Source organism: Somniosus microcephalus, chromosome 6 (assembly GCF_052327205.1).
Source record: "Somniosus microcephalus isolate GS21.2 chromosome 6, FLI_Smic_1.0, whole genome shotgun sequence".
NCBI lineage: Eukaryota > Metazoa > Chordata > Chondrichthyes > Squaliformes > Somniosidae > Somniosus > Somniosus microcephalus.
The window spans coordinates 47,567,433-47,586,618 of record NC_140992.1 but is presented as its reverse complement, the minus strand read 5'-3'; the positions used below and the strand labels follow the sequence as shown (position 1 = coordinate 47,586,618).

Here is a 19,186-nt window from a genome sequence, read left to right as displayed (position 1 = left end):
TCCTGTTGTTCTGGATTCCTATGTCTCCTTCCTCCCTCCCTCTACCATTGGTGTTAGAACCTTCAGCTGTATTGGTCCTGCTCTCTAAAAAAAATTCCCTCCCTGCACACCTCCGCCTAGCTACTTTTGTTCTACCTTTAAAAGCCTATGGGGGAAAAATTGGGTTGATTTGCACCTCTCGTTAGCGCCTGGGCGCGGCGCTGCTAACTCCTCCTGCAAAATTCAGCGGGAGGTTAGCAGCAGCGGTAGCGCCCCGCGGCATTGCGCCACTGGTGATGATGTCATCGCCGTGTGCAGCACCCCGGCCGCAAACTTCAGTTCCGCCCCCTGATATGTCCGACAGGGTCAGGGGGGCGTTTTTGCAGCCGCCGCCGTGGTGGTAAAAGGGGCAGGTGTCTAGCAGGGCCCCGGTGCGCGCAGCGCTAGGCCCCTCCCCTTTAATCAGGGGAGGAGGCCTGTAATGACACGGTGCTACGTGCCGACGCGCGTGGCGCTGTTGCACATAGCGCCGCAATATTCAGTTGTAGCGCCCCGAGGAGGAGGAGTGCTTCCAGTAGCACTCCCACGTCCTGCTTGGGGCGCTACAACTGAATTTCAGGCGGAGGGGTGCTAATTTTTTCAGGGTCCCCAACGTGGTTAGCGCCCCAAATGGGGCGACACCAAATTTTCCCCCCTATCTCTTTAACCAAGCTTTCAATCATCTCTTTTAATTGGTTGTCATCTACGCATTCCCCTCCTCTGCAAAGAGCATTGAAATGTTTTTCTACATTAAAAGGTGCTGTATAAATGCATGTTGTTGAAGTTAACAATCAATTATCAATTGACTGACTAAATGTGAACAACATGAAAAATAGCAAAAACTATCACTGAGGATCAAATAACCAGCAGAAAAATTACATTTTAGGGAAATATGCAAAGTCCAGCATAGGAAGTCGAGCAAAAGAAGAGTTTATTCTGCAAATAAAAGGTTTTTGGTGGGGGAAGCAAAGTTATTTGGATCTTAAGCAAGTTTATAAAATGGTAAGTAAACTACTGAAAATATCATAGGCTGTATCTTTCAGTATCAGTAAAGTAAGTAGCATTTTGACCTTGTGGCAGCAAGAGAATCCTAGAGTTCCACAGGGTCGTTAGGTGTCGACTTACTAGCGTGTTATTCCTGTTGTGTATAATTAGAAACATTTTCTGCATAGTACTATTTTCCTTCAGGTAGTTGTTGCCCATTTTTGGATGTGCAGATTGGGCATCCCTGGGAGTGTGTAAATATTTGCATGGGGTCCACAACAGTGTGTTTGATAACCACCTAACTAAATATGAATAGCATACAGAAGGTATTCCACATGAAGGCAGGCCAGTAAGGTTACCTGTTAAAATGCTAAAAATTAGTGTGCAACTTTTGGAATATTTGTGCAGCTAAAATATTATTAGATTGTAACTCTAGACTTTAAATGACCTCCATGTTAGTTGGACTTACCTGTCTGTACTAGCAACATGGTACAGCTGCCTCCCCAGCTGTTCTAGATGGCCTTTGAACTCCAGGTTCTGGTAAAGGCTCATAGGAACATTGTCAAATCCATAGAGAATTCCATATAGAGAGCCTGCAATGGCACCTGTTGCATCACTCTCCCCTATAGAGTCATAATACAAATTGCAACATGAAATGATTAATACTTCAAGTAAGAGAAAGTGATTGCTCATTGAGTTTAACAGACATATTAAAATGCTAGTACTTCTTTAAAAAATATATTCAAGGCTGAGATAGATAGATTTTTGGACTCTAGGGGAATCAAGGGATATGGAGATCGGGTGGGAAAGTGGAGTTGAGGTCAATGATCAGCCATGATCTTATTGAATGGCGGAGCAGGCTCGAGGGTCTGTATGGCCTACTCCTGCTCGCTCTTATGTTCTTCTGTTCTTAATTGAAATAAATTTGAATATTCACTATAATGATAAAAGACAATAGCAATTGTATCATTCCACCCATAAAGTGCATCCTAGGTTTGTGAAAAGATAATTTGTCAGTATCTTTTTGTGTATATATAGCTTGAAATTTTCTATTGCGTCATCAATTTTGTTGGTCTGAAGCTTTCAGATATAATTTAGGAAATATTTACTCAACAGTGACTAACAAAAGATTGCAATCAATTCTTACCCCAGTGAAACATGGCTGAATAACACAGCTTCTTCCAATCATTCCCAGAAAACAGGAGAGCATCATAAGCAATCAATGTTGTTTCAAGGCCTTTATTGTTTCCACTTGATTCCGAACGCCAACGTCTATACAACTGTCATATTTTTAAAAAAAAGTTGCAGCTGTCATTTTCAATCTAGCAGTACACTTCAAAGATGACACCTATTCAGAATAACCTAATATGATGCAATAAAATGAGTATTTTTCTGTTTTAGAAAGGGATCAAAATAAATCTATAAGTATCAAATCTGGTAACAATATGAGAAGTTTATAAATAGTTAAGTTTAAAAATATTGGCCTAGAAATTGGATCGCGCTGCGCCTGTTTTTCAGGTGTAAAACAGACGCCTAAGGGTCAAATATGGTGGGCAGCGTGCATGCGCTCATTCCACGTCGGAGGTGGTTAGGGCTCCGCCGTAGGCAGCCACCTGAAACTGGCATTCGACCCATTCCATATGCAAACCAAGGGGGGCCAACGCCTATTTCAGGCAAAAGTGGACTGCGAATGCCCACAGCATGCTCCGTGCCTGCTGAAGTCCATTTCGTCAGGCGTTCCGCAGCCGCGAATAGCATCCGTAGCTCATTGGGTACCATCCTAATGAGGCCGGTGGATCAATTTTTATGTAGTCCTCTCGCTGGCCTCATTGGGCGTGTGCGCTGCACCATGTTTGCGAGCCGAGTTTGCTGCGATCCAAGTTCTAGACCAGTATGTGATGTAAAAAGACTACTGAGCACTTGGTTTGAGTATAAAACAAGGCCCAGTAGTCTTTTTACATCAATTTAATCAACTGTTTCAAAACCATGAGATTTCTAGTTACATCACTAGTTCCTGGTTACAGAAACATCCTGAGCAAGCTGGGCCCACACCCGAGTATTTATACTCCTTGGACAGCGCCACCAGCTGGCTGCCCAGTGTTACTTCATGAGTCATGATAAGATTCATGACAGTATGTTTTATTGAACAGCTCTGCATGATCAGCACTGAAAACCAATTTCCCTGGGCTAGTGAGAGGAAAATCAGCTAGAGCTGATCACTATCCAGTGTTAAAATCTACATGTGTGGGTGTGGTTTGAGACAGGACTGGGCATAGCTATGATGTCCCCTATGCTCAAACAGCTTGCTCTTACACTCTGGGTTTTCAGCGCTCATGGAACCCGAGAAGAAGTGACCACATTCACAACAGAAGGGGGAGGGGAAAGAAAACGGATTTCAAATTTCTTCAAAATTTTTAAAAGTGCAGCATACAAATTGTCAACAGGAACCAAATTTATGTTGCTATTTTAAAGTTGTAATAGTATTGTTAAACTTAGTCTTATAAATTTGCAAGATTAAAAATATAGTGTGCAAATAGTATAGCGATGCAGTAATCGACTTTTCTGTCACGGGAAAGAAAAGCTTCATTGCTATGAATGTTGTTTGGATGAGGGTAAAGGTTGTAGGTTATTATATACACGTCATACCTCTGTGCCTCTGTGTTTTAAGTCCCTGCTTAGAAATGTGCTGAGTTTTGTCAGCCATTAGCCAAGTCACTAAGTTATGATGCTGCAGCACAGATGGGCTCTGATAATCCTGTCTGCTTTGTACCATTGATGCCTGATTACACTGTGGAAAAGCCAATGAAGTCACTTCGACAACTTAGAGGGAAGCACCACGAAACAAATTTTCTGCAAAATACATTAATTGCATTTCTTCAATCTAATTAATTAATTTGGAAATGTTGACATGATTATGGCAATGACTGAGTAATATGAACTCACTCAGAAATTGGACAACAAACAATTTGGCACAGAACGGATGGCTAATAATAATGGTCAGAAATTTCCCGCTGGTGTGCGTGCGGGTTTGGAGTGCGTTGGGAACCTGCCTCCTCGCGCTTTTAACTCTGGCGTGTTTGCAAGCGCGGCGCAGACTCGAACGGCAGAGGCGGATGACCTAATTAAGCTCATTAAAACCCTGTTTTTCGGACGCTTAACAGTATTTTTAACCAAACCTTTTGAATTTCACTGCATAACCATGGAATCACGCAGCTCAGGAAGCACGTCTGTCAACCTGAGGCGGAAGCTCAGTGTCCATTGATCGAAGTCATTAATGCAGAGCATGGAAATCCCAATAAATAGTCCCAAATGACACCTCATTACTTGCCTAAGGGAAAGACTCGTGCTCACTGCATTTTGAGCATGATTTAGGCATCTGGAGTTTGCAAATCTTTTCTGCAACCTCGGAAGCCACTCTCACCTCACTGCTAACTATCACAACATTGACAGATTGCTCCTCTGATCTCGATTTGACCTGCCACCTATTATATCACCATAGGTGCTGTTAATATTGTGTCCCATTGGTCCTCAAAATCAGACCATGGAGAGCCCCAACACTAGCAACAACATCAACAATAGCAGCCTTCTCCTCAACGACCTGATGCTCCACAGGACAGAGGGCTGCACAGCGCCGGATGCGATACCCCCAACACAGAGTATACAGGCAGAGGATGAGCTTCCTCAACATGACAGAGCAATCGTGCCAAAGGAGGCTCAGGCTATCATGCCAGATCGTTGCAGACATTTGCAGCAAGACCTGCAGCCCAGAGGAGCTGGTGGACACCACTAATGACCGAGTTGGCCAAGTCCTGAAGGACATAGCTGCCAGTCTGGGCCTGCAACAGGTGGCGAGAGAACCAACACGAGGGAAAAACCTACTTGACCTTGTCCTCACCAATCTACCTGCCGCAGATGCATCTGACCACTGCACAGTCATTGTGGAGACAAAGTCCCGTCTTCACACTGAGGACACCCTCCATCGTGTTGTGTGGCACTACCACCGTGCTAAATGGGATAGATTCAGAACAGATCTAGCAGCTCAAAACTGGGCATCCATGAGGCACTGTGGACCATCAGCAGCAGCAGAATTGTATTCTACCACAATCTGTAACCTCATGGCCCAGCATATCCCTCACTCTACCATTACCATCAAGACAGGGGACCAACCCTGGTTCAATAAGGAATGTAGAAGAGCATGCCAGGAGCAGCACCAGGTGTACCTAAAAATGAGGTGCCAACCTGGGGAAGCTGCAACACAGGATTGGGAGCAGTTTAGGATTCAACAAAGGAGGACAAAGGGATTAATTAAGAAAGGGAAAATAGAATATGAGAGTAAGCTAGCAGGGAACATAAAAACTGACTAAAAGCTTTTATAGATATGTGAAGAGAAAAAGATTGGTGAAGTCAAGTGTAGGTCCCTTGCAGTCAGAATCAGGGGAATTTATAATGGGAAACAAAGAAATGGCAGACCAACTAAATACATACTTTGGTTCTGTCTTCACAAAGGAGGACACAAATAACCTCCCAGAGATGTTGGGGAACATAGGGTCTGATGAAAGGGAGGAACTGAATGAAATCAGTATTTGTAGGGAAATGGTGTTAGGAAAATTGATGGGACTAAAGGCCGATAAATCCCCAGGGCCTGATAATCTACATCCCAGGGTACTTAAGGAAGTGGCCCTAGAAATAATAGATGCATTGCTGGTCATCTTCCAGAACTCGATAGACTCTGGAACAGTACCCATGGATTGGAGGGTAGCTAATGTTACCCCACTATTCAAAAAAGGTGGTAGAGAAAAAGCAGGTAATTATAGACCGGTAAGCCTGACATTGGTAGTGGGGAAAATGCTAGAGTCCATTATAAAAGATGTAATAGCAGAGCACTTGGAAAGCAGTGACAGGATCGGACAAAGTCAACATGGATTTACAAAAGGTAAATCATGCTTGACTAATCTACTGGAATTTTTTGAGGATGTAACTGGTAAAATAGATAAGGGAGAACCAGTGGATGTGGTGTATTTGGACTTTCAGAAGGCTTTCGATAAGGTCCCGCATAAGAGATTAGCGTGCAAAATTAAGGCACATGGGATTGGGGGCAAGGTATTGACTTGGATAGAGAACTGGTTGGCGGACAGAAAGCAAAGAGTTGGAATAAACGGGTCATTTTCCGAGTGGCAGGCAGTGACTAGTGGGGTACCGCAAGGATCGGTCCTAGGACCCCAGCTGTTCATAATATATATTAATGATCTGGACGAGGGAATTGGATGTAATATCTCCAAATTTGCAGACGACACAAAGCTGGGTGGGAGGGTAAGCTGTGAGGAGGATGTTGTGAAACTCCAGTACGATTTGGACAGGTTGGGTGATTGGGCAGAAACATGGCAAATGCACTATAATGTGGATAAATGTGAGGTTATCCACTTTGGTGGCAAAAACAGGAAGACAGATTATTATTTGAATGGCAATAGATTGGGAGAAGGGGAAGTGCAAGGAGACCTGGGTGTTCTTGTGCACCAGTCGCTGAAGGTAAGCATGCAGCTGCAGCAGGCGGTTAAGAAGGCAAATGGTATGTTGGCCTTCATAGCAAGAGGGTTTGAGTACAGGAACAAGGATGTCTTGCTACAGTTGTACAGGGCCTTGGTGAGACCACACCTTGAGTATTGTGTGCAGTTTTGGTCGCCTTACCTGAGGAAGGACGTTCTTGCCATGGAAGGAGTGCAGCGAAGATTCACCAGGCTGATACCTGGGATGGCAGGAATGACGTATGAGGAGAGATTGTGTCGATTGGGCTTATACTCACTGGAGTTTAGAAGATTGAGGGGGGATCTCATCGAAACCTATAAAATTCTGTCAGGCCTGGACAGACTAGATGCAGGAAGGATGTTTCTGATGGCCGGGGAGTCCAGAACCAGGGGTCATAGTCTAAGGATAAGGGGTAAGCCATTTAGGACTGAAATGAGGAGGAATTTCTTCACCCAGAGAGTGGTGAACCTGTGGAATTCTCTGCCACAGAGGGCAGTGGAGGCCAGTTCATTAAATATATTCAAGAAAGAGTTGGATATATTTCTTAAGGCCAAAGGGATCAAGGGATATGGGGAGAAGGCAGGGACAGGGTACTGAATTTGGATGATCAGCCATGGTCTCATTGAATGGCGGAGCAGGCTCGAAGGGCCGAATGGCCTACTCCTGCTCCTATCTTCTATGTTTCTATGTTTAAAAGAGGAAGCAGCATGCTATAGACAGGGCTAAGCGATCCCACAATCAACAGATCAGATCAAAGCTCTGCAGTCCTGCCACATCCAGTCATGAATGGTGGTGGACCATTAAACAACTAACGGGAGGAGGAGGCTCCATGAATAGCCCCATCCTCAATGATGGTAGAGCTCAGCACGTGAGTGCAAAAGACAAGGCTGAAGCGTTTGCAACCATCTTCAGCCAGAAGTGCCGAGTGGATGATCCATATCGGCCTACTCCCGAGGTCCCCACCATCACAGAAGCCAGTCTTCAGCCAATTCGATTCACTCCATGTGATATCAAGCAACAGCTGAGTGCACTGAATACAGCAAAGGCTATGGGCCCCGACAACATCCTGGCTGTCATGCTGAAGCAGGTATGTCCTGTCCTCAAAAAGCAGGACAAATCCAAACCGGCCAATTACCACATCATCAGTCTACTCTCAATCATCTGCAAAGTGATGGAAGGTGTCATCGACAGTGCTATCAAGCAGCACTTACTCACCAGTTTTGGTTCCGCCAAGACCACTCAGCTCCCGACCTCATTACAGCCTTGGTCCGAACATGGACAAAGGAGCTGAATTCCAGAGGTGAGGTGAGAGTGACTGCCCTTGACATCAAGGCAGCATTTGACCGAGTGTGGCATCAAGGAGCCCTAGTAAAACTGAAATCAATGGGAATCGGGGTGAAAACTCTCCACGGGCTGGAGTCATACCTAGCACAAAGGAAGATGGTTGTGGTGGTTGAAGGTCAATCATCACAGCCCCAGGACATCGCTGCAGGAATTCCTCAGGGCATTGTCCTAGGCCCAACCATCTTCAGCTGCTTCATCAATGACCTTCCCTCCAACATAAGGTCAGAAATGGAGCTGTTCGCTGATGACTGCACAGTGTTCAGTGCCATTCACAACTTCTCAGATAATAAAGCAGTCCATGCCCGCATGCAACAAGACCTGGATGACGTTCAGGCTTGGGCTGATAAGTGGCAGGTAACACTCGCGCCACAGAAATGCCAGGCAATGACTATCTCCAACAAGCGAGAGTCTAACCACCGCCCCTTGACATTCAATGGCATTACCATCGCCGAATCCCCCACCATCAACATCCTGAGGGTCACCATTGACCAGAAACTTAACTGGACCAGCCACATAAATACTGTGGCAACAAGAGCAGGTCAGAGATTAGGTATTCTGCAGCGAGTGTCTCACCTCCTGACTCCTCAAAGCCTTTCCACCATCTACTAGGCACAAGTAAGGAGTGTGATGGAATACTCTCCACTTGCCTGGATGAGTGCAGCTCCAACAATACTCAAGAAGCTCGACAAAGCAGCCCACTTGATTGGCACCCCATCCACCACCTTAAATATTTACTCCCTCCACCACTGGCATACCGTGGCTGCAGTGTGCATCACCTACAAGATGCACTGCAGCAACTCGTCAAGGATGCTTCGGCAGCACCTCCCAAACCCGCAACGTCTTCCACCTAGAAGGACAAGGGCAGCAGACGCATGGGAACACCACCACCTCCAAGTTCCCCTCCAAGTCACACCAGCCTGACTTAGAAGTATATCGTCGATCCTTCATCGTTGCTGGGTCAAAATCCTGGAACTCACTACCTAATGGCACTGTGGGAGTACCTTCACTTATGGGCTGCAGTGGTTCAAGGCGGCGGCTCACCACCACCTTGTCAAGGGAAATTAGGGATGGGCAATAAATGCTGGTCTTGCCAGTGACGCCCACATCCCATAAACGAAATTTTAAAAAACACGCTTTACTAGTGGCTGTCCGATTCACCATCACCCTCAACTTCTTTGCCTCGGGCTCTTTCCAGGGTTCTGCAGCAGACATTTGCGGCATCTCGCAGTCAGCTGCCCAGATATGCATCACACAGGTCACCAATGCCTTGTTTGACAAGTCAGCCAATTATGTCAACTCTGCCACTGATGCAGCCGTGTTACTGAGCGGGCGCTCAGCTTTGCCACTCTGGCTGGCTTCCCACAGGTGCAAGGCATCATTGACTGCACACAAGTTGCCATCAAGGCACCCCCTCATCACCCAGGAGTGTTTTTGAACCGCAAGGCTTCCACTCCCTCAATGTGCAGCTCGTCTGCAACCATAGGACGAAATTTATGCATGTGTGCTCGATTCCTTGGCAGCCGTCATGGCTCTTTTGTGATGCGCCAGTCCACCCTCCCTCAGCTCTTTGCACCTCCAAATAGACTTACTGACTGGCTGCTTGGAGACAAGGGCTATTCACTGAAGATGTGGCTCATGACACCCTTGAGGCCCAGGAGCGCTATAATTAAAGCCACATATCCACCAGATATGTCATAGAGCAAATGATAGACATGCTGAAGATGCACTTCAGATGCCTTGATCCCCCCTGACAACACCATAAAGCATCCCTACACTGACCAAGCCATTCTTTTCTCACTAACCCCTATTGGTAACGTTATGTATCAACATTCACTGCAATTCACTAAGTCACTTCCAAAGTAACATACAAAAATGGGCATAACCGGAAAGTGATGAAATTGAATAGTTTAAGAACAATGCGGTTCCGTCCTGACTCGTGACCTGCACGTACACGATTCGCCTAGGTATAGAAAATTCCGGTAATGTATCTGGTTGAATGCAATTAATAATTTTCAAATGTATTATTTTTGCCTGTGATGCGGAAAAGGAATTAAGGATTATCTGGCATATCAAGTTAACTTAATTCTGCAAGAAATTGACGTGTCTGAAAGAAAAACTGATAGAGGGTGACGTACAAGATTTTTGGTCAGATAATGTTAAAAAATGTAATGTTGGGTTAAGAAGAAAGAAGTTGCATTAATATAGTTCTTTGTTCAATGATTACTTTTGAATCTTATGTAAATAAACACAATAGCAAATGTGTGCACAGCAAGGTCCTTTTAACAGCAAATAAATAACCAGACAATCTGTTTTTTGGGAATATTATTTGAGGGAGAAATGTTAGCCAGAGTAACAGGAGAATGCACTGCTCCTCTTTAAATTGTACCTTGGGATCATTTACATCCACCAAAATAAGGCAGGCGTGGCCTTGGTTTAAAATCTTATCATAGAAACATAGAAACTAGGAGCAGGAGTAGGCCATTCGGCCCTTCGAGCCTGCTCCGCCATTCAACGAGATCATGGCTGATCATCCAAACCCTAGCACCCGGTCCCTACGCCGACAGCCATCCCACCCAAGCCCTATCCCCGTAACCCCACATATTTAATCCCCCCTAACACTAAGGGCCAATTTTTATCATGGCCAATCAACCTAACCCGCACATCTTTGGACTGTGGGAGGAAACCGGAGCACCCGGAGGAAACCCACGCAAACACGGGGAGAATGTGCAAACTCCACACAGACAGTCACCCGAGGCCAGATTTGAACCCAGGAACCCGGGTCCCTGGCGCTGTGAGGCAACAGTGCTAACCACTATGCCACCGTATCTGAAGGATGGCACTTCTAACTCCTTACTGCACTGAAGTATCCGCTTAGATTATGTGCTTAAGTACATAGTGGGTCTTGAACCTACAACACTTCCGATTTTGGGGCAAGAGTGCTATCACCTGAGCCGAGCAGACACTTTTTAGGTTTGGTGATTCCAAGGCATTCCTGCAAATAGAATCTGGTATCAGAAACAAGGGAGGAGTCCAAAGTTTCATTACCTTTTAACTAGACAAGAACAATGCATATTGGAGCAGCTATACAAAAGTGTCTGAATGCTGTGGGTTCCATGAGGACTATCCTATCTGTTATGAATGAAACTATGCAAGCAATTAAAATCATTCTATCTCTAAATACTCATGCATACCCTATTTAGTATTTATAATACCATCTCCGAGATGGGTTTTAAGTTGATGTGTATTTTTCCCCCCTTTCCAGTTTTTCCCCTCCATTCCTTACGGCAGCAATTTATGCTGAGATACTTGTTCTACAGCGCCAATGGGACTATTCTTAATGTGTGATCCCAGAGAATAAATGTGCGCAAGTTGTTTGGCAACCTAGCTGAGTCCAGGCCTGTCCTTGCCAGATGCCCACATGTCTACTTTCTAACGGAGCTGGAATCCTGTTTCATATTTCCCTTCAATATCCCAGGGACACAGAGGCTGCTCTGGCTGAGATCATTAGCTCAGAACAAGCCAGGGATTCAACCGGAGACGTTGCCCACTGACCCTTAATTGTCGCTTTATTTTAAAAAGGAAATTTCACAATGTTTCCCTTTTAGGTAAAACAGCTGCCAAAAATATTGTTTTAATTTTATGGAATTATTTTAATTTAAATATTAAGTAGCAATGACACCATTAAACAGAGCATATAAGAGGAGCTATGGAGACTTGCAGTGCAAGGCACATAAAGGATATGATCACTGAAGGATGAGCAATGAACCTTACATCTCTCAATTCAGCTCCTTGACACTTCCAAGGTCAATAACTCTTCCAAGTTGATTGTCTTGGTGTAAACAAAAATATTCAGAAAATAAAATGATTTTCAAGTTAATGACAACTCTTTGTTTACTTTTTGGGAAAAGTTATTGATGGTGAGATTCATTTCTAAGATGAGCTTGCATTTAACTTCCCATTTTAAAGGGTCTCTCTTGTCCAGTATATTTGTGAGTTCAGATACAAAAGCGGCACAGCGATATACTGATGCCATGTTATCACTAGCTTGATCCCCTTTGATAAATTTTCAAACTTTAAGAACAAAATAAAGGGCAATAATCCATGCTGCAGGAGATAGAATATCTGCTACACTACAGTATTGCAACTGGCCCACATTTAAATCATGTTTTGCATGCTGCAGAGCTTCCAGTGAAGCCATGAGACACCTGCTACTCCCTGCTCAACTCCTGACCACTCAACTACCCCTCCTAACCCCCATGGTTGCTGACATTGTAAATGGCTCTCAAGCACTGTTTTCACCCCTTCCTCAATAGCCAACCATCTACTCACCCATTCTCCCCAACTATTGCTCCATCTCTAACTTCCCTTTCTTCTATGGCCCTGGAACATGATGTCACATCCCAGCTCTGTTCCTATCTCTCCCAAAACTCCCCTTTCAAATCCTTTCAATCCCAGCTTCCACCCTTCTCAAATACTGGCAATACATCTCCAGCAATGGCTGCTCTTCCCACTCCTCCACTGTCACCTAGGAAGTCCCCCAGGGATCTGCTCAATATTGCCCTTGGTGACATCACCTGCAGGGGTAGGGTCAGTTTCCATAAGTATTCAGGTGACATCCAGCTCTACCTCCGCAAAACTTCCCTTGACCTCATGATTGGTCACTTGATGCCTGACAGCACAGGACCAATGAGTCAAAGTTTCCTTAAACTGAATGTCAGGAGGTCCAAACCTATCACTTTTTATCCCCACCAGAAACTCCACTCCCTTGCCAGTAACTCTATCCCCTCCCCCGGCCACCTACGCAAGCTGAACCAGACCATGCAAAAAATTGAGAGTTACTTTTTGACCCAGACCTGAATCTTAAACCCTAAATCATATTTGATTACCAAGATCACTTACATCCACCTTCACGACATCACCTTCCTCCACTCGTACCTCATGCCCACTGCCATTGAAACCCTATTGCACATTTCTGTTACCGCTACTCTGTTTCTCCAATGTCTTCATTGACAGCCTCCACCTTTCATAAACTCCAGTTTGTTCAAAGCTCAGCTCCCCAGTTAGATCGCGGACCGGGGAGTGGGCAGAGGAATGGGGCAAGGGCATCGGCAAGTCGATCATGGGCCGTGGGCAGCCAGAGGAGTGGTGGGGTGGGGGGGGGGGGAGGAAATTGCAGCAGATTGAGGGCTGGGATGAGCACAGGGAGGGCGAGAAGGTCTCGTGGGGGGGGGGGGTGGAATCGGAGGCCTTGTTGGGGGGGGGGGGGGGGGGGAGTGGTCTCCAATACGGGGGAACAGGGATTCTGGATCCAGGAGGCAAGTGTAAAGGCAACTACCTCCTGGATCCAGCGGTCCTCGTCTTGCATTAGCTGGTGGCTTTCACGAGGTGTGCAAAGCCCGACCAGCTTAAAATTAAACACAAAATGGAGGTTAAAGCAGAGGCTTTGAGCCTCATTATAATATTTAAATAGATGACCCGCCTCCTGGCAGCGGATTGGCTGCCAGCCCCATTCCGCCTCTGTTAAAACCGGAAGCAGGCGGGTTCAGGTCAGGATTCAGATTAACACTTTAACCTCCCACCCGACCCCAACCCACCCATTTTTTAGGTTAAATTTCCCCCCTATTGTTTGTTGTCCATGCCTAGATCACAAGATAGTTATGGATGAGGAAGGCCATTTGACCCATCTTAGTTCATCCATCCAGAATGACCCTACGATTCTCCCTTCTCACTGCAACATCCAGTTGGTTTGTAACTGAACCCAACGTTCATAACTCCTACTCTGTTCAGGAGGCCATTCCAAGTGTTTGATCACTCTGTGTGAAGAAGTACTACTTCATGTATCTTCAATATGTCACTAGTTTGAATCTGTGGCACCTTGTTCTACTCTCACAATTTAATTTCAAGTAATTATCTGGATTTTCCTTTTCCAAACCGCTTACAATCTTATATACCTCTACAAGATTACCTCTTGGACACTTCCTTTCAAGGTTGAAAAGCCTAAGGGAGAGAAATTCGGTATCGCCCCGTTTAGGGCACAATTATTGGCCGGGCGCAAAGTTTAGCGCCTGGCACTAATTATTGCCTCCAACTGCAAACTTGGCTTCTATCGCCCCTGGAGGTGATTGGAGCGCTAAATCAGGCACTATACACCTCTCTTAAGGTGCTAACGCCGAGGAGCAAGGCGCTACCTCAGAACGCTGGCGAAGCTCATGTGATGTCAGTCAGCAATGGAACACAGACACACTGATGCCGGCCAGTTCTTAAAGGGGAGGGTCAATCTTGCTTTCCATCCACACCCTGCTCATTGCAGCCTTGAATCTCGGCCTGGAGAGACCTGTACATCAAATCTGCTGGAAAGAACAATGGAGAGGCCCAGGGAAAGAACTCAGAGTGCAGCCCCCACAGTCTCTTCTAAATTGATGTAAGGAGGTCAAATCAAAATGAACCTGCAAAGTGCTGCTCAGTACCCAAAGCTCCTTCACACAGCGTTGAATCTCTCCAGAAGTCTCTCTCTGTCTGAATGCGTGGTGCAAAAATGTCGCCGACAAAAAAGGCAGGAAGTGGTCGCCTTTAAATAGTGCTCCCCCAGTCCTTTCCTGACTGCAAAACGTTCCCCTCAACCTATCATTGCTAGCAGCAGGCAGAAAGGCAGGGGGGCGCTACTGGGGCGTTGCACGCTCGACTGACGTCACGATCTGCGGGCACAGGAGATCGTGGCGGTAGTGTTCAGCGCCACCGCAAAATGTCTGGTCAATTTCGCGAGTGGCGCAAACATCGCCGTGCCCAGGCGCTCGTTGCTTTGCACCCCATTAACACCCTCTTAGGACGCTAACTGGAGACGCAAAGCAACCGAATTTTTCCCCAAAGTCTTTCCAATCATTCCTCATGACTCATATCTTTGACACTAGAGATCAGTCTTGGGGCTCTTTGCAATGCCCTCAATGTTTGAATGTTTCCCTTGTGTCTTGGTGACCAGAGCTGGTCACAGTCCACAAGGTGTGATCTGACCAGAGCAATATACAGTTTGATCATGACTTCCTCTGATTTGATTTCTACTGTTTTGACTATATAGTTCAACATTCTATTGGCTTTGTTGAATGCTGCTCTGCATTGGTTGGGAATGTCACATATAGAGTCTACTAAGTCTCCCAGGTCTCTTTCAACTTTATCCTCAGCAATTTTAACACCAAGGTAGTTCGTGTGTTGCCCATTTTTCCATTGTTCTGCCCACTTACATATTTTGTTCACCTCATTCTTTATTTTCTGGTTTTCCTCCTTTAATACCACTGCTGTTCTCGTTTAGCATCATCTGCAAATTTGATCAATTAGCCTTGGGTTTCTGAGTCAAAGGCATTAATGTAAATTATAAACGGTAGTGGTCCCAATGTCGATTCCTGCAGCACTCCACATTTTCCCTCCACAAACACCCCAAAATCATGTCAGGCAAGTGCCCATTGTTTGCAATTCTTTCGTCAATTATTTATCCATAACTAAGAATTACCCTAAATACCCACAGCTTTGAGCTTAACTAATAGCTTTTCATGTGGAATTTTGTCAAATACCTTCTGGAAGTCTAGGTACAACACAGTGTAGGGTTTATCAAATGCATTGAGAAGTCAAGAGGGTTGGTTAGGCAGGATCTTCCCCTTTTAAATCCACGTTGACCGCTGTTTACTATAAGTTTCAGCCTTGGGTCAATGGTAGCAGTCTCACCTCTGAGTCAGAAGGTTGTGGGTTCATAGTCCCGCTCCAGAGACTTGAGCACATAATCTAGACTTACACTTCAGTGCATTAGTGAGGGAATGCTGCACTGTCGGAGGTGTTGTCTTTTGGATGAGATGTTAAACCAAGGCTCTTTCTAACTTTCCAGGTGGACATAACAGATCCCATGGCACTATTCAAAGAGGGGAGATTTCCCTGGTGTCCTGGTCAACATTCATCCCTTAACAAACATAACTGAAAATAGATTATCTGGTGATTATTTCATTGCTGTTTGTGGGATCTTGCTGTGTGCAAATTGGCTGCCGTGCTCTCTACATTACAACAGCGACTATACTTCAAAAGTACTTCATTGGCTGTAAAGTGTTTTTGGACGTCCTGAGGTCATGAATGGTGCTTTATTGTTGTACAAATAATCAAGTTTACATCTCAATTCCATTATTTTACTTGGGATCAAAATAAGACTAATGGGTTAGCAGTTGCCTGTTTCTGACTTATTGCCCTTTTCTAATGTGGGCACCAGGTTGACCTACTTCCAATCTACAGGTACCTCCAGTGTCCACCTCAAATGGATTGCCAATGCCTCAAAAATCTCCTCTCTATTCTTCTCATGCACTCTGGGGTAATTTCTTTAGTTTTTATTTCTTCCCCTGCCTCAATAAAAATGCTTTGTGATGTTTTCTACAATAAAGACACTACATAAATGCAAGTTGTTGTTGACTGGCTGGCATTATTTTTCATTAAAAAAACTTTTATTCTGAGTCATATATTCTAGTTTTACATTCCATAATTTTTAGTAGGCCATTGTCAAAAAGTTTGTTTTAAGCAAGGGATGTGCTACTGTGTTTTTGTCTGGAAACATTTCAGTCTCGTATTTGCAACAGTGGTACCTACTAGCTGTAAGCCACTACTGATGCAAACCAGATGTGTTCTATAAAGAGATCACAGACCATAAATGAATGTGACTCTTAAAGGAGCAAGTAAGATGACGTCAAATCATTCATCCATAATCATACTACCTTGTAAGGTTTCATCCTCTTGTGACAATGTGAGACATATTCTAATTGTAGTGTGTGGGAAAACAATTTGATATAATAATACACCAAGACTTAACTAGCCACTTGAGAAATGTGTGGTATGTTCAATAATACTTCAGCTCTGACAAAATAGATTTAGGTTCAAGAATGGCAGGTCCAGAGAAACACCCCATTTAAAAGATCTGGAATGATTTATCATAACAAAAATTTGGGTCACTAAGATTCCATTGCCAATATCATCCCTGCAATCATAATACATCAAGTAGTCCATTTAGCTCTATTCAGAGATAATTATGTGCATTCCAATCTCTGCATAACTACGTTATGACATGACAAACTCATTTTCTAATTAAAGTGCTTCAGACATCTTAGATTTGTTTTAAATGGGAGATACCTTGAATGGAGGTTATCAATGACACTTCATTTTTCTAAATGGAGGTAATCAATAACAAATGCAGATTATTTTTTGTCAAAGCCATGATTTATCTCAAACTTTGTATTGTGGTGACAGCTTCATGTTACAGTGTAAATGACTATGCAGTTATTGAAATATAAAAAAGGATTCTAGGTATTTACGTGTGCTAGCAATTTCTAACATAGGGGGCTTTTGTTCAGTTATAAAACAACATTTTCAACGTTAATGCATTACAAATAAAAGTTTGTCTCCCACGGAATATTTTTAGTCAGCTTAATGTTATCCTTCCAGTTGCTGCTAATAGTTTTCTTACTAATTGTGTATTAGGCCTGTATCCTTATATTTCACTAACAGTACAGTACATAATCAATGTGAACATTTATCATTTCAAAATTAATTTTCCTATGCTATTACTCCAATACTTTTATTAATGTAGGTTAAATATGTGTATATGTTTTGTTATCAGAATAATGCCTTCTGCTTAATGAATATACTCATTTCACAATAGTTACAAATGGATAATTGTTTGAACAATATGAAACTCCTGCGGAGGAAGAATAGGATAGAAAAACAGAAAATACTAGTGTGTCCTTCATAACAAACCAGGTATCTCTATAGTTGGGGGAATTAAGCCCTCTCTCCTGTCTCCTCCAGACTCACCTCCAACAAGTGCGAGGAGTTCATGGACTTCTTTGTCTCTAAGATTGAGACTGTTGAGTCTGTGTTTACAAGTGCAGTTATACTGAATAACAGGACACAGACTGCAGAAGTAAGTAAACAGGTCTTTCGTGATTGAGGGTCAGGGCGGAACTGAGGTACACTTTGCGTCGCAGGGTTTATATACCGGTGTGGTCACCACCGGTACTACAATGTACAGGAGCCGTTAAAAAGTAGTCCATCACCTTAAGGTATCCTCTTAAGGTAGTACAGGTTACATACACTACAATTCCTCCCCTTTTAGCTTAACAGTGGACACCCCCAATTAATACACCACATGGATAACATATATACAATTTACACACAAGAACTGTTCAAAGATTCAGTCTCTGAGGAGGCCTCCTGATCCGGCCCGGATAATGCCTTTCAGGGATCTCTGGTTCCCGTTGCTGGGGTGACTCATCCACTTGATCTATGGATTCAACATCATCCAATACGTTTGAGTCTGAGGTAGATGCTACAGGCTCAATAAGTTCTTCAACTGGTGTCTCTGCCATAGACATGGGGTCGACCCTGGTTCTCGATTCCACAAGTTGGTCAGCATGACATCGTATTACGTTCTCTCCAACGTCTACCGTGTACATCAAGGGTCCCTGTTGTGCACGAATTGTCCCAGGTTGCCATTTATCATCCCTATAGTCCCTGGCCAACACTGGTTGTCCTATTTCAAAACTACGAGTGGCCCTTTTATTTACATGCTGGAATTGCTGGTTTTCGACTTCCCGTCGCACATTGGGTTTTAACAAATCCAACCGGGACCGCAACCTTCTGTTATAGAACATTATGGCAGGGCTTTGATTTGTCACTGCATGCGTGGCGTTTCGGTACGCCATTAGGAAATTGTCCACCTTGTGTTGTAGTGGAATATGATCTTCACTCATGGCCTTTATCGCCTTTTTGAACGTTTGTACAAATCACTCGGCCAACCCATTTGTAGCCAGATGATATGGGGCAGATGTATAGTGTTTCACCCCATTCTTTTTCTGGAATTCTTCTGACACGAACTGTGGTCCGTTGTCTGAACATATTTGCTCCGGCAATCCATTCCTTGCAAATATGGTTCTTAGAACTGCAATCGTCTTCTCAGAGGTAGTGGTCGACATCTTAATCACTTCTGGCCATTTAGAATGTGCGTCTACTGCTATCAAAAACATGGAATCCATGAATGGACCAGCAAAGTCGATATGCACACGTTGCCATGGGGCTGAAGGCCATTCCCACGGATGCAGCGGTGCAATTGGAGGTGCGTTCTGAACTTTTTGGCACCCTGAGCAGCTTTTAGTCAGATCCTCTATTTGTTTGTCGATACCTGGCCACCACACATAAGCCCTAGCAAGGCTTTTCATCTTGACTCCCCCCAGATGACCTTCGTGCAATTTTAGAACTCTCTCCCTTAATTTAGGAGGAATAATCACCCTTGTTCCATACA

At 44.4% G+C, this 19,186-nt stretch overlaps 1 protein-coding gene across 2 annotated transcripts in view; it reads right to left on the bottom strand.

The window, feature by feature from the left end:
* Window positions 1-19,186, bottom strand: part of LOC147115678 (uncharacterized) — a 49,216-nt gene that overhangs the window by 7,673 nt on the left and 22,357 nt on the right. For both annotated transcript variants that reach the window (XR_015078663.1, XM_085990145.1), the window contains exons 6-7: window positions 2,150-2,282; window positions 1,472-1,625 (exon numbers count right to left, since the gene is read on the bottom strand). Coding sequence is in view for 1 of the 2 variants with exons in the window: in XM_085990145.1 (XP_085846271.1) it covers window positions 1,472-1,625; window positions 2,150-2,282 (287 nt within the window). In the remaining variant the exon portion in view is untranslated. The remainder of the gene's footprint in view (window positions 1-1,471; window positions 1,626-2,149; window positions 2,283-19,186) is intronic.